General features: G+C 33.0%; 2 protein-coding genes and 1 non-coding gene across 4 annotated transcripts; 2 read left to right on the top strand and 1 right to left on the bottom strand.

Moving 5' to 3' along the window:
- Positions 1–570: 570 nt before the first annotated feature.
- Positions 571–644, bottom strand: TRNAR-UCG (transfer RNA arginine (anticodon UCG)). The gene has a single exon. It is a non-coding gene; the product is annotated as a tRNA-Arg (tRNA).
- Positions 645–1,587: 943 nt separating this feature from the next.
- LOC110656709 (E3 ubiquitin-protein ligase DA2L) lies at positions 1,588–7,150 on the top strand. Its single transcript, XM_021813622.2, has 10 exons — positions 1,588–1,765; positions 2,092–2,154; positions 2,346–2,584; positions 3,052–3,103; positions 3,181–3,226; positions 3,350–3,431; positions 3,542–3,686; positions 3,779–3,866; positions 4,909–4,975; positions 6,334–7,150. The coding sequence occupies exons 3-10, from the start codon at positions 2,393–2,395 to the stop codon at positions 6,928–6,930; spliced, it is 1,269 nt and encodes a 422-aa protein (XP_021669314.1). The 5' UTR covers positions 1,588–1,765; positions 2,092–2,154; positions 2,346–2,392; the 3' UTR covers positions 6,931–7,150.
- A 3,024-nt stretch (positions 7,151–10,174) lies between these two features.
- Positions 10,175–14,823, top strand: LOC110656703 (interactor of constitutive active ROPs 1). 2 transcript variants are annotated; one of them, XM_021813617.2, is made up of 3 exons: positions 10,175–10,424; positions 12,694–12,776; positions 13,527–14,823. In XM_021813617.2, exons 2-3 carry the CDS (start codon positions 12,763–12,765, stop codon positions 14,671–14,673), a joined length of 1,161 nt encoding a protein of 386 aa, XP_021669309.2. In that variant the 5' UTR covers positions 10,175–10,424; positions 12,694–12,762; the 3' UTR covers positions 14,674–14,823. The 2 variants fall into 2 exon arrangements, with proteins under 2 accessions (XP_021669309.2, XP_057992173.1); XM_058136190.1 differs by lacking the exon at positions 10,175–10,424 and adding an exon at positions 10,431–12,549.
- The last annotated feature ends 51 nt before the right edge of the window (positions 14,824–14,874 follow it).

The raw sequence follows: 14,874 nt of genomic DNA, 5'->3' as shown, positions 1-14,874 counted from the left end.
AGGTAAAAAAAAAGTTTCAAAATGATTTTTTTAAGTATTAATTTTGTGCTTTTTCAATTTTCTCTTTCTTCTCCTCTTTTATCTCATTTATTTTTCTTTTTAAATCAATAAATATTTTGGTGATATTATTGCTCATAATAGAACAATGATTGAATTGGATTTTAAGTGAGTTTTCAATTCTTAATTTTATAATTTAAGAGATAATTTTAGTATTATTTAGTTAACTGTTATTGATTAAATAATATATTTAATTTTAATTTTTAATTTTAAATATATGATTTTTCATATATTAGTCTGGAAATGATATTTAAATAAAGTATTTTTAATAATAATGTTAATTTTTTTTTGTAATTATTTAATTTTATAATTAAATAATGTTTCATTTTTAAATTTTCACTGATAAATATTTTTTTTTTCAAATAAGTAAGAAGATTTGAAATTGAAAATTTATTAAAATAATTTTCTAAAAAAAAAAAGATAAAGACGAAATGCAGAAAGAAAAATACACACATTATTTAATCTTCACAATGCAACCGACAATTATTTGTAGATTTTTTTTCCTAAAATACTCGACCACAGTGGGAGTCGAACCCACGACCTTTTGATCCGAAGTCAAACGCGCTAATCCACTGCGCTATGCGGTCGGTTACTTCTGCTTTTTGTACAAAATCGTCTCACATATTTTTATGAATACACCAAGGAAAACTTTATGCAATTTTATTTTTATTCTAAAATTAAGTATATTTTACTCAATTTTATTTTTTCACATAATATTTTTTTTTAAATGAAAAAATGAGAGCTCTATAACCCCTTTAGATCTGAGACTCAGGTTGACATTCTCGATTTAATTCAATCTTATGAGAAAAAATCAATCATCAAACTCGAGTGAACATCTAATGAAACAAATTAATAAATAATATTTCACATCCTTTTATCATATTTTTAGGTAAAAATAATATTTAATTATCATAATAATGTAAAAAATTAAATCAATATATAATAAGACTCTCCCATAAGTTAACCATTAGACTGTTATTTGATTACATATATAAAGGGTGCTTATATATTTTCATATTGAATGATAGATAATGTGAAATAAAATTTTAGAAAAGTTATAATTAATTTAACAAATATAAGTGATCGGAGGGACAAACAATCAATTTCCAATAAAAATTTGGGGTCTGCATTCATCCGTTTGATTTTGTTTAGTTTAAAAAATTTTTTAAAATAAATAAATTACATATTTAAAAAAATTAATTAAATTAAATCAAATTAAATAAATTAAATTTTAAATAAATCAAACTGAATTAAAAAAAAAAAAAGTGTTAAGTTCACTGCAATCAGCGGCGCGTAATGTTCAAATTAGAAAGAAAAGAACCCATGGAGAATCGACGGACGACAATGATTGGATGAGTGTTGATTCACGATTCCTCTTTCCTCCTCCACTACTCCACCGTTTCATGCCTTACTTCAAATTACTTCTTAAACTTTAACAAATAAATATTAATAATTCATCTCTCTCTCTCTTTTCCGTCTCAGTTAGTTCCATCGCCGAAGGAAAGAAAGAAACAGGCGAGTCATTATAATCATATATCTTCTCATCTTATTTATTAAAACGGCGACGGCGCGAGGGAGGAAAAAAAAAAAAAAAAGAAAATTCTGATTTTGTTCCTTTTCTTGTTGGCAAATCTCTCGATCTCCATTCTTCTCCTCTTCAGGGGGATTCTCTCTCTATCTGCTGCTCTGCGCATTGTACAATTTCAAGGTTCGTTTTCTTCTGCTTCTTCATTTCTTAGTGTCTGCGTTTTCTTCAAGCATTCTGTTTTAATCTTTGAAGCTGAGTGTAGTGTGGCTGTTTCTGCTTTTGGAAGTGTTGTTCTGCTGCTGTTGCCTTCAATTTTCGATTGTAAATTTTTTGCTTTTTTCTTTTATAATGGTTGTGGGGATATGGATGTGTTTCCTGCTGGCGAATTTTAACCAGTTGAGCTGCGAATTATGGATTTTAGTGGTGAATGTTGTTGGATTTCTGCAACAGTTAGGGTTTTTCAAGATTTTGATTGGAAATTTCATTTCATTTCTATTCTTTTGCAGGAATTTGTGGCCAACTGCTGCTGATGCTGATGCTGAATTGGGTAGAATGGAACGCAGAGTCTGGTGTGTTGTTGTTGATTTTCTTATAAGGCCATAATTTAGGGTTTTAATATAGCTTATAATTCATCGTTGTTTCTGTTGTTGCTGATTCAATTCAAAATGTGCCAAGCAAATGAAGGACTTTTGTCTTAGTTTTCCCCATTTTTGTTGTGGTTGATTTTTTTTTTTTTTTCTCTTTTTAAACTTGATTGCAGAATAAAAGACGAGCAAGAAAAAGAAGAATTTTGTCCATTAGAATTGGATGGGTAATAAGCTGGGAAGGAGCAGACAAGTGGTTGATGAGAGGTATACGAGGCCACAGGGCCTCTATGCTCACAAAGATGTCGACCATAAGAAGCTTAGAAAGCTCATTCTTGAATCCAAGCTCGCACCATGTTATCCTGGGGACGATGAATTTCGCAATGACCATGAAGAATGCCCCATTTGCTTCTTGGTTTGTATCTCTCTGTCTTTTTTAATTCTTTTTTGGAAATTGGAATATCTCCCCATTCTTGGCTGTGTTTTGTTTGCTTGGAAAAAGAAAATAAAAAGAATTGATACTTTTGAAATATTAAATGCTCTTGATTTTCATTTTTCTTTATTATTGACAGTTCTCTTTGCTTTTGTTGAACAATCCAATATTCAGTTACATGTTTTACCATTCTTGATGGAGGCAAGAACTGAATTTTTAAGATATCAGTTTCAATTTTCTTGCTCAATGGTTTATTGTTGCTGAGGAAAAATAATCAGCTGCCTGAGATTCATTTTGACATTAAGATATCAGTTTCTATTCTCTTGCTCAATGGTTTATTGTTGCTGAGGAAAAATAATCAGCTGCCTGAGATTCATTTCGACATTATTTGGAATTTTGTATATTTTCTGTGTGTGTGACAAATCCTGGCCTTCTGTTTTTTGTCTCAGTATTACCCAAGTCTCAATCGATCACGATGTTGCATGAAGGGCATTTGTACAGGTAATTGGTCAATAAGTTTGCAACTGACATATTTTGTTGTTAATGTTTTGTATGTAATTGATTTTTTTTTGCAACAGAGTGTTTTCTGCAGATGAAAAATCCTAATACAACTCGTCCTACTCAGTATCCTTCAGTGCAAGATTTCAATGCTCAGTTGCATATATTTTCCAATTTGACATCAATGATATCTGATATCTCCTTTTGGTATTCATGTTTCCTATTATTGTGATGCTTTAACAATATCAGATGTCCTTTTTGCAAAACTTCAAATTATGCTGTGGAGTATCGAGGTGTGAAATCAAAAGAGCAAAAGGGCATAGAGCAAATTGTAAGATTTAGTTAGTCATTATGAGCTGTACATTCCTATGCAGGGAATCCCTTCTCGATGTTTTCAATGGTTGAGGTTTCATTTTATATGCACATTTTGAAATTCTGCAGGAAGAACAACGTGTTATAGAAGCAAAAATTAGGATGCGGCAGCAAGAACTTCAAGATGAAGAAGAGAGAATGCATAAAAGACTAGAATTAAGTTCTTCAAGTACTAGTGTTGTACCAGGGGAGGTTGAATATGGCTCTGCAGCTGGTATCCCCTCTTTGAAATTCTGGTTTTCATTTGAATGTCCATGTTTCATATAATATTGTGGGTATAATATTTCTTCTTCTACTCTTGTGAAGTTCAATCATTTAGGTCTCCTGTGGAAACTGAGGAAATTGTTCCTTCTCAATACTCAATCAGACACTCTCCACATTATAGACCAAACAGGTATCCATATTTTATTGTTCTGTTTCTTTTTTTAATTCATATTTGAGGGAATAGGTAGGGATTGTGATATATATTCATTTTTACAATATGGTCTTTCAATTGAGCAAATGGTGTAGTTTTTTCTTTTGAAGGAAAAAAAAATCAAGAGGGAGATAGAAGGTTTTGCTATTTGATAACTTCTTTAAAGTCTGTAATGCCTTATGATGCTTTTTGCTATTGTTCTAGCAATAAAAAGAAAAAAAAGCAGCAAGTTATCCTCACGAAGCCATAATTAAGCAGCTTTATGGCTTTAGTAATTGTAACCATTGGTGTGATTTTGTGATTTTATAATTGAAAAAAAAAGTAACATTATAGGGTAGGTATTTGGTGGCATGTTTGTTGGATTGAACTATCTGAACTACAGAACACTTGTTGTACAAACCAAAAGTATTGCAAGTGAAAATTTCATTTCTTGCTTTCTCTTGATTTGTGTGAATTATTTTGTTATTTCCACTTTTTTTTTTACTTTTTAATTTATTGATATATCCTGTTGATGGGTTAAAAGGACCATTGATTAATGACATGGAAAGAAGTTTTATGATTGCAACCAAAAGGGTGCAGATTTGATTCTTGAAAGTTGATTCTTCTTGCGAATTTGATAATGGACTGTCCAAATTTTATTTGCAGGACCCTTTTTTGGTGGACCATAATTGGTCAATGGCCTTTTATTGACAGATAAGATGTTGATAGATAAATTATTAAAAACGTACCGGTTACAAGTACACGAAAAATGTCCTGTTGCTAAGATATGTTTGCTTCAGGAAACCCTCTACAATATATATATATATATATATATATGTATCCCCAGCTTATTTGGTGTCCAACAGTATGAATTTGTTTGTCAATTATTTATGGACTTTTGTTTGTCAGGCCCTTAAGTAGCATATTCACCTACTAAGGCTTTGAATTTAGCAGGTTGTTAGCATAATTAAATATTGTGAATTAGTTTGATTTCTATTCCATCATTCTAATTTTAATATTTCAAATCTAAATGAAATTGTAGGGATGACGAATTTGATCTAGATCTTGAAGACATTATGGTTATGGAGGCTATTTGGCTTTCTATTCAGGTAAATATTGTTGATTGATAGCTCCAACATACATATGAAATAGAATAATGGATTCTATATGCACTCCTCTTAGGAAGAACTAAACCTGAAACTAAATCAAGTGAATGCTAGATATTTCCCACGGTTTTGGTTCACGAAATAGCATATGATAAGATGGAAATGGGATAGCTATTCCATGTGGAATAAATATTCTGGAATAAATATTCTTAGGTTTGATTGAATTATATATTGGAATAATTATTTAGTGGAATAGCTATTCTGCAATCCCCAAGTTCAGTTGAAGTTTTCATTGTGCAATAATTATTATATATGGATATCTTTCAAATTTATGGAAAAATAAGTGAACAATAGCCATTCAATGCCATGGAATAATTATTCTATTCCATTCTATGAACCAAATCAAGTGTCATTGGTGGGAGTCTAGCTGGAATCTCATTAGGAACAACATAAGGAAATTCAATCAAGAGAGGTTGCACTTAAAGATTAGCTAGTTCTAATTGATTTCTATCTCAGCAAGGGCATGGACCATCTTATTTACATCTTTATCTGATTCCTAGCAACAACATATTTCCCTTCTCTCTTGAAAGCTTAGATCACTATAATATCACACTAGATAGGACTGCTATAGTTTGTGCCAAATGAAAATTGGATCAATCAACTTTTGGTTACCTTTAATTCATTCACTTTTCAAAACCAATGAATCTTGCATGGCTTAGGATGATCCTTAGGTTTCAACCGTAACTTCACCTGCTGCCACCACATTTTTACAAATTCATGTATCAATGATAACACCACAAACCTTGCCATGAGAAGTGCATCTAGTGTGATGCTTACAACCATTCATCTTCTATAACCTTTGTGATGCTGAGTCTTTCAAATAACTAGAGCTTCTCTTCTTCTTCATCCTTGTACTTTATCATCTTGTTTTGCTACTTCAGTAAGGCTTCTTCAATATCTTTCACCATGGTGACAAAGTTTGAATTTGGAGTTCAACAGAAAAATTGCTAATGAGTACAACAAGGTGGTCAGGTCAAGGACTGATTTTTGTGGTATTGAGTATTATGGCAGTGTTGATGTCCATATTATTTTTGAATGGGTCACAGATGGGGATGGAAGTTGACTCATAACCCAACCTTAAACACCTAAAATTTATCCATTTGGCTCACCATATATGGTTGCACTTATCATATGCCTTCTCTGAAAATTTCTTTATTTTTTACTTTTATTTTTACACTATTGTAGTAACCAAATTGATTATCTCTGTTTTGTCCTGCGAAGATTTGACTTCTGTTCTTATCTCCTTGGTCTTCAACAGCTGATTAATTTATTTTTTGTGTTGGACAAAAATCATAATGCAGGAGAATGGCAAACAGAAAGGTCCAGTTTATACTGCTGCCACTTCATCTGAAAATTACACTGTAGAAGGTCATTATGGCTCACAAGCAATGGCTCCAGTGACTGGTTCATCATCTTCCCCTTCTGGGGGTCTTGCTAGCGCAATAGCTGCCCTTGCTGAGCGTCAGCAGATGGGCGGGGAAACTTTTGTTCATAATAATAGAAACGAATCTGCATGTAACATGCTTCCAGGCAGTAGTAGCTTTTACAACAGGCCGGATCAGGTTGCAGAGAATTACCGCTCCACACAGATCTCCAGCAATATATCACTAGATTGCAGAACAGCCACAGCAAGAGGTGATGGAGAATGGGCTGCAGATCAAGGATCAGAAGCCGCTGAAGCTGGAAGTTATTCAAGCTCTGACACAGCAGAAGATGCTGATGGAATTTCTGTTTCATTAACTCCGCCGCTGCCACCAGATGAAATTGGGGCGCAATTTCAGAATAACTCTGGACCCATAGTTCCTGAGAGTTTTGAGGAGCAGATGATGCTGGCCATGGCTGTTTCTCTTGCTGAGGCCCAAGCTATGACAAATGGACCAGGAAGTGCATGGCAATAGTTTTCAAATGGTAGGTTACCAATTCCAAACAAATGATGCCAGTTATGGCTTTTCATCTTGCTGAGTATTGAGCTAGGATGAGTGCACAATGTGCTGCATGCAACTGGTTAAGTGGTCGAGGTAGTGATGATTCTCTCCTTTGCACTCTCTATCTATCTCTATATATACTTGTTAAAGGAAAATGAATTGTCTTAGCGAATGAAACATTGTTTTGTTATGATATTCATGACTCAGATTCTTTCTTTTCATAGTTTATATAATTTTTTTTTTAGAATTTTCAGAAGTCTTAAGATAGCAAAATCAATTTATGATACTTTCTATAGTAATATCTGTTCCATCGTAGTGGGATGAATTAGTATGAACTGAATCATAATATTAACTTGTAGAGAATTGAAGGGTCTTATCCATTTTTCCTATAATGGTTTTGATGAATCTTTCATTCCTAGTGAATAGCTTATCATAATATTCAGCTCATTAAGGTTGTAAACAAAAATGGGTTTCTTCTTCTTCATAATCTCTATCAGTTACATGCCTGACATCTATTAGTTGCCTTGGGGGCTGAGAGTGATTCTTTTGGGGGCTATGATCAAGCGGAACTTCAATGTATTTATGGCTTGCCCGTCTTAACAGACCTTTGCACTCTACTTGCGTTCTGCAACTTCGTTTTGTTTCAGTAAAGTGATCCATTATTTTCTAATATGATTTTTGCCTCTGGTAAGTATAGCACTGCCTTTCTTTTATTATTATTATTATTATTATTATTATTATTATTATTTTGTCATACAAATACAACAGGTCTTTGCAGTGGCACCCATTTATTAACAGCTCTTTTAGTTCTTAAAATTATAAAAACATGTCATATGGCCATATGGTTTCAAAGCTCTTTAGGGAAATTCTTTGGTTTCTGTTTGTCTCTTGGTTTTATTGCTTGTTTGCTTAGGTGGAATGCCCTGGGATTTATATGTCTATACTTGGTTAAATAATATACATACTTTTTTTTTTTTTAATGGAAGATGTATTTAAATGGTAGAAATGCCCAAGATTTACTGCCAAACATAACCAGTATTAGTATTGTTACATTACCATTTAGCGGCTGTAACAATCTCTGCATGTGCTTATTCTCTCAACTGAAGCCCATGTCCCTGTGTCTCTTTTGGTGCCTTTGCTTTGGCTGCATATAAATCTCGTTCAGTGAAGGACTTTGTCTTCTTCATATTGAAAAATGTGCTTACATTTAGTCTATCAACTACTATTGCTTCTTTTCATATCAATTGCAGCTAGTGACCAATTGTGGTTGGGTAGTTGTGGTTATTGGTTGTAACCACAATTCACCCTTTCTATAAAGTACAATTTTTTTTATAATAATTTTTTTCCCCTCAAAGATGAACTATACCTTTTTTTTTATTATTATTATTTGAAAAGCATGCTAATGCCCTGTTTCATCTGGCCTCGCACCGTTCTGAAGTAAGATGGGTTGAGCATGGTTATGTGAAAACGCTCGGTGCCAGTGATTTGTTTCGATTATTAAAACAGGAAAGGTATGTATGTTGTTGCTAGGAAAGAAGATTTATATACGTGAGGCTAAAATATGGTCTTATCATTTATTATTAAGGGCTTAAATCTCAATTTTTACTAATTTTGAATACAAATTAAGTAAGCCCACAAAATCATTTGAGTTGTGAGCTGAGTTTGAATTAATAGCCTATAATATACAAATAATTATAAACTATAAATTAAATAATTATTTAATGATTTAAATTTTAAAATTAAGAAACTTTTAAATATTAATATTATCACTTAAAATTATACAACTTAACTCAATTCAATTCAACTAAGTCTTTATCCAAAAAATTTGGGGTCGGCTATATTGATTCGCTTTCTCAACTCTAAACGATTTTGGGTTAAATGTGTAATACTTCTACGTCATATTGTACTATTCTCCTTTAAATCAATTTAGGTACCCCTTATTTTCTATCTTCTAACTTAATGTGTTTTACTTGCCTAACTGGAGTTTCTGTATGTCTACGCTTCACATGATCAAACCACATCAATCTCCCTTCTCTCAACTTATCTTCAATTAAGTAGTTTGCGCTTAGCTGGTCCTAAGTCCGGATAAAGGAAAAGGGTTGCGGTTGGTAACAACCAGCATAAAAATTTCGTGACACTTTTATGATATGGATTATCACTTAAAATTGTATTCCTTGAAATATGTTTGTAATAAATATATCAAATATGTAACACTTGGAAATTTTTATTTTTAAGTTTTAGTGATATATATTTTTTTAATTTTATTTTAATTAAAAGTGAAATTGAAACTCCACATTCATAACTTTAAAAGCGATTTGAACAATTTAAACAATTAAATCAGTAGATAAATAAATTTGCTGTCTATTTTAAGTTTTTTCTTAATTTCAATTTTAATGTGAATGATTTACTTTTAATAAAATAAAAAAATAAATTTAATATTATATATGAAAATTAATTCGTGATATTATTATACTGTAATAAAAAATATTTAAATCAATAATTTTTTTAAGGATTTCAATAAGTGATCTAATTTATAGCTTTTATATTTCATTTGAATTTTTGTTAAAATTAGTTTCATCAGTAACGTACACACTCAACTGAGAATAGTGTGTTTTTTAAATTCACACATATTTAAAAGTTTTTTCATAAAAATTAAAAAATATATATGTTTTTATATAAGGCATGCTTTATGTTCATTTTACCGTCCATAAAAATTTAATCTTTTTAAAATTTTTTACTGTTCCTTCTAATAACGTCTTAGATTGAATCTGAATCCTAAGTACAGTAAAAAAAATTAAAATATTTTCATAAATAAATTAATTGTACGTAAATATAAATATATAACTGTAATAAGAGGATAGTGATGAAATTTCAGCATAGAGCTTTTAAGCTAAACAGATCTTCTTACCAGCTAAACAAATCTCTTGTGAGCCATTCGAAATTTTTTTTAATAATATTTCAGTTGACATGAGACATAGTAGTTGTTCATTGTCCATTCCATTATAAAAAAAAAAAAATCCAAATTTAAATAAATCAGTCACCAAAATTTATGTTTTGTTTGGAGTAAAAAAAAACAATTATTTTATGAAAAAAAAGTTTGAAAATTTTATTTTGTTATTATGAATAGATATTGGATTCACATTGAAAAAAAAAAAAAATAGAGAGGTTGGGCTTCCCAGATTGAAAAATATCTTAGTCATGTGGTGATTTAATATAGTGTTGTAGTTGGCCATCTCGTTAAAATTACCCTTTTGTCATCTTCCTTGTGCTCTTTACCTCTGCTTTAATTCAAACTTCTGACACTGTCCCTCAAGCTTTGTGCTTTTATTGTCTTTCGAGAAGCTTTGGCGTCAAACACATTTACAAGTGGGTCTCTCAGTCTTCTGGAAATAATAACTTCTATAATGGAGATTTCCATTTTCTCTCTCACAATCTTCACTACGACCTAACTATCTACTACTTCTCAGGTGAGTTGTTCACCTTTTTCCTTCTTTTATGCCAAAACCTACGTTTTAGACTATAGATGTATTTGCTTATGGTTAAATGTAGAGATAAAAGTTTCTTGCTTTCGTCTTCTCGAGCTGTGTCATCTGTTTGGTTGTCGAGAAAACTGATTGGAAAGAGGCGAATAATTGGAATCTCATTACTACCCACCATTCTAAAGCCACCATCTATTGTAAAATTCCACTTGTAGTCCAAGTTCCCACCCCTTCCTTTTTTATTCATTTTCTCAGCAACCAAACGCATTCTTTCAGTTTTTCTTTTTTATTTTTTCAATAATTTCCTTTACGTCGGTCTGACATGCAACATTTTCAGATCTGTCTGTTTTCGTTTGTCTTTATTTTGTATTTTGAAATGGAGGTCTGTTTTTCCATACCACCACAAGCTGAAAGAAAAATCTTTTAAAATTGGTTTGTCTTGTATTATAAGAACACGCGCGTGGCGGCGCGTGTGTGGGATGTCACTCCTACTGGTTAATCCATTTATTTATTTTTGGCCGGATTCTGGTTTGAAGACATTCCACTGTCACTGTTTTCACGCTTCTGCTTGTACACTCCTTTGTGGCTCCACGCTTGTTAGTAAAAGCTTGATTGAAATGACGCAATTGCCCTTGCAAAGTCACCACTTGCAATTTGGGAGAAATTGTATTGAGCCTCCGAAAGTTAAACTGGCAGTGCTACATGTTTTGGGTTCTTTTTCATATGTATATTCATTCCATAGTAGAGATGTATTTAATCATTGCATTGTATTATAACACAGATAGACACTCTTATCACTATACCATTTGATCATTGCATTGCTTATACATAATCTTTTATTAATTATGTAGAGATGGTAGGAAAAAAGAGAGAAGGCATTGGCTTTTTGGAACTACATAGTTAAACTCTATTTGGGAGGGGAGGACTGAAAGTGTTAAAGGAATGGATTTGCTTTTGGGAATTGGTTAAAAAATAATGATGGGTTGGTGTTTTATGTACAATGCATATATTTTATGTGCAATTATTGAGTAGAGTTGACAGTATACACCTGCTCCCATGGGAGGGTCTCAAAGTTGGAAGGTGAATTAATAGTTGTCTGAAGCAGGCACAATGAAATTCATATATATGATAAGTGAGTCTGAATTCTACATCACTGTATAGGGTTGCGTTTGTGTACATTTCATCATTCATCAACACTGCATGGACCATAAAAAAGATGGGCAACCTTTTGAGATTTTTTGAGGTGAAATCATGGCATCTATTTTTCATTTTTCACCAGTTCACATTTGAAAAATTGTCCATATCTATAGATTAGAAATATGAGGTTTTCTTGTGAGGCTTGACTGCTTCGGTTCTCTAGTATCTGTAATTTGCCCATTTGGGCCATCTAATGCAAATCTAGTTTGATTGTTTAAAAAAAATGGTTATATAGATTGAGAACCTTTACTCAGTTGGAATACTATCTAAATCCACAAAATGAGCAATTTTAAAATTGAAAGGTTTTGTAAAAGGGTGACTTTCTCTTTGTGTGCATGTGTTGTGTGTGCAGGTTTACATAATCTTTTGTAAATTCTATAATCTCGTTGAAATGCATGTTTTCATAAGACATGGTACACCATTTATTAGTTTTTTTTTCCTAGCTTTACACTTCTCAGACTTGTTATGTCAGATTTTGAATATGATGGTTCTATTTGGTATAAATTGTACGCATGACATGTCTAGGCTAAATGAATATTGTGGGGCATGCATAGAATTCCTGCTTTCTTCATTTTACTTTTCATTAAACTCAGCCTGCCAAGCATATGCATTAAAACATGAATTATGACTCCTACCAAAAGTTGGCTTCTTAAAGGGCATTACAAATGAGGAATCATTTTATTTTATTTTATTTTTGTATTCCACTATCAAACCAAATAATACGACTCTATTGACAGTCATGCTTTACTTGCTTTGCCTCTTACTCTCTCAGTTCAATGAAATAAGAAGTTATGTTCTATTTTCATTTCATAAGTCTAGAACATATGCTCTAAACTTTTGCATGTAACTAGAAGCTTAAGTTGATGTTCTCTACCAAGTGCTTGGCATTGGCATTGCAGGCAAGAAAGTTAGGCTGGTATATCAATGAATTAATTATTATGGATGTTATTTTATTTTTTCCAATTTCTTTACATTGATAGTTTATTTATGAGCATTCTAACTTTTTGGTTTCTCTCTCTTTTTGCATTATTTTCCCTTTTGGCTTTTGTTTGTTTATTAGATTTCTCAGAGAACAATTCTCTAACACTCTTCTTGCTGTTCTCCAACCAATATTTCTGAATCTGATCAAATGCCGAGGTCAAGGTAAGTAAACCCTATTTTTCTAGTTTTGATTTTTTTTTCATTTGCATTTCTGCTAGTGAAAACTTGAGCAAATGTTAACATGGATAAGCATGTTGACTTCTGTTATTAAAGATGCCATTACGGAATTGCTGATTGGTGAAGAGTGCTTTTGTTTAATTCACAGCATTTTACTGTGCACAAGAGTTGGATTATGCCTTGATTTATTTGCACATGCTATTTTGTCATTCTCTGCATCCTCGTATGTCTTCCTCTTTCTTATCAAGTCTAATACTGCATTTTCTTTGGGTATTCAGCAGTTGCATGTTTACACTAGTTTTGGTTTAGGACTCAGTACTTCGATAAATCATTAGTGTTTGTCCAGTTGTATGGTTAATAGACCACAACAATAATAGGCACTTGTGGGATGAATAAGGAAAAGACTAATTTCTTTTGCACTTGTGTTGAGCAAGAAATCAGATCATACATGAGATACTTGTATATGCTATATTATTAGATGTGTCTGCTTGATTGTATCACCTGCATATGCATGTTTTTATGGGAGTTTGTAATCTATTAAGATATTTGTTTCATTTTTCATCACTCGCAGGCTCATTCGTCTCTGTATTTAATCTAGAATCCTTTGGTTTTCAAAAGAGAAGTATGTGTCAAATTACATTAAATGTTGCATGATTACGTAATTGGAAGTTAAGCCATGTATTTCTTTGGTTTTCGCAATATAATGTGTGCCATTTTGTTTTTGCATATGAACAGGGGTTCTGAAATGCCTCAAAGGCAGTCACCTCGAGGTCCACATCCACTTAGGACATCTAGCTCAGAGTCAGATCCACTGCATCATCGACCAATCACTGAGCGAAGCCCCAAGCTGGGAGACCGTCGCTCCCCACGAGGCCCCCCTCCTGACTCATTGAACCAAAAGAAACTAGGCACCCGTATTGCAGATTTAGAATCCCAACTTGGCCAAGCACAGGAAGAGTTGAAGATTCTGAAAGGTCAATTAGCTTCTGCTGAAGCCGCAAAGAAAGAAGCTCAACAAGAATTAGAAAAGAAAACAAAGAAACCGACTATTCCAGAGCCTGAGGAAATTCAAGAGAAACATCCTCCAATGGAAATCAGGGATTTTGATAAGGCAGAGGACAATGTTGCGGATGAAGTGTCTGATGACAATCTGCAGGAAACTGATGTTTTTGAAGTTCCAGTAGAAAAAGAGGCTGTTGAGGCCAAGGTTGAACCTGGCCACCTGATTGATCAGGTGGAAAAAGGAAACTGTGCTACTAAAATTACAACTGAAATACTGGCAATTTCAGAGCCAGTAAAGCCATCATTCCATGAGTTGGCTTTAAAAGATGATGAGATAAATATGCTGAAAGCCAAGTTAGAAAAGAAAGAAAATGAATTGGATGCATTTGGTAAAGAGAATGAGAATTTGAAGAATCTATTGAATGAAGCAACTTCAAATGTTTCATCCACTAAAACAAAGGAAGAGGAAATGTCCATGAGGCTAAACCAACTGGGAGAGGAGCTAAAACAAAGTAAATCAAATGAAGCTGATTTGAAGGAGAAGCTGGAATCCGCAGAAGGAGCAAAAGAAGCCTTGGAAGCAGAGATAAAGAAGATGAGAGTGCAGACTGAGCAGTGGAGAAAAGCAGCAGATGCAGCAGCAGCAGTGCTGGCTGGAGCAGTGGAGATGAATGGTAGGATTACCGAGAGGTGTGGATCCATGGATAAGCACTTTGGTGGCGTATTTGGAACTACAGGTGGTGGTGGTGGTGGGTACACTGGTTTTGTGGGATCACCGGGAATAGCTGATGACTTGGATGATGGTTTTGGAAGTGGAAAAAGGAAGGGCTCTGGCATTAAAATGTTTGGAGACTTGTGGAAAAAGAAGAGCCAGAAATAAAGATATAACACAACAACCTCTTGTTGTTATCTATGTTTTGTAGGCATTATTCATGTCTTCTGCACTGTTTACGTAATGTATGTAAGCTCATGTTATATTCACCTTTGACCTTTCTAGGGATGATCTTAATATATTCTGCTTTGATCTTAATGCGTATCTTCATCTTCCTGACTCATCTGTTACGCTTTGGATTTTCCTGAC

Source organism: Hevea brasiliensis, chromosome 15 (assembly GCF_030052815.1).
Source record: "Hevea brasiliensis isolate MT/VB/25A 57/8 chromosome 15, ASM3005281v1, whole genome shotgun sequence".
NCBI lineage: Eukaryota > Viridiplantae > Streptophyta > Magnoliopsida > Malpighiales > Euphorbiaceae > Hevea > Hevea brasiliensis.
This window is presented reverse-complemented; position numbering and strand designations above follow the sequence as displayed.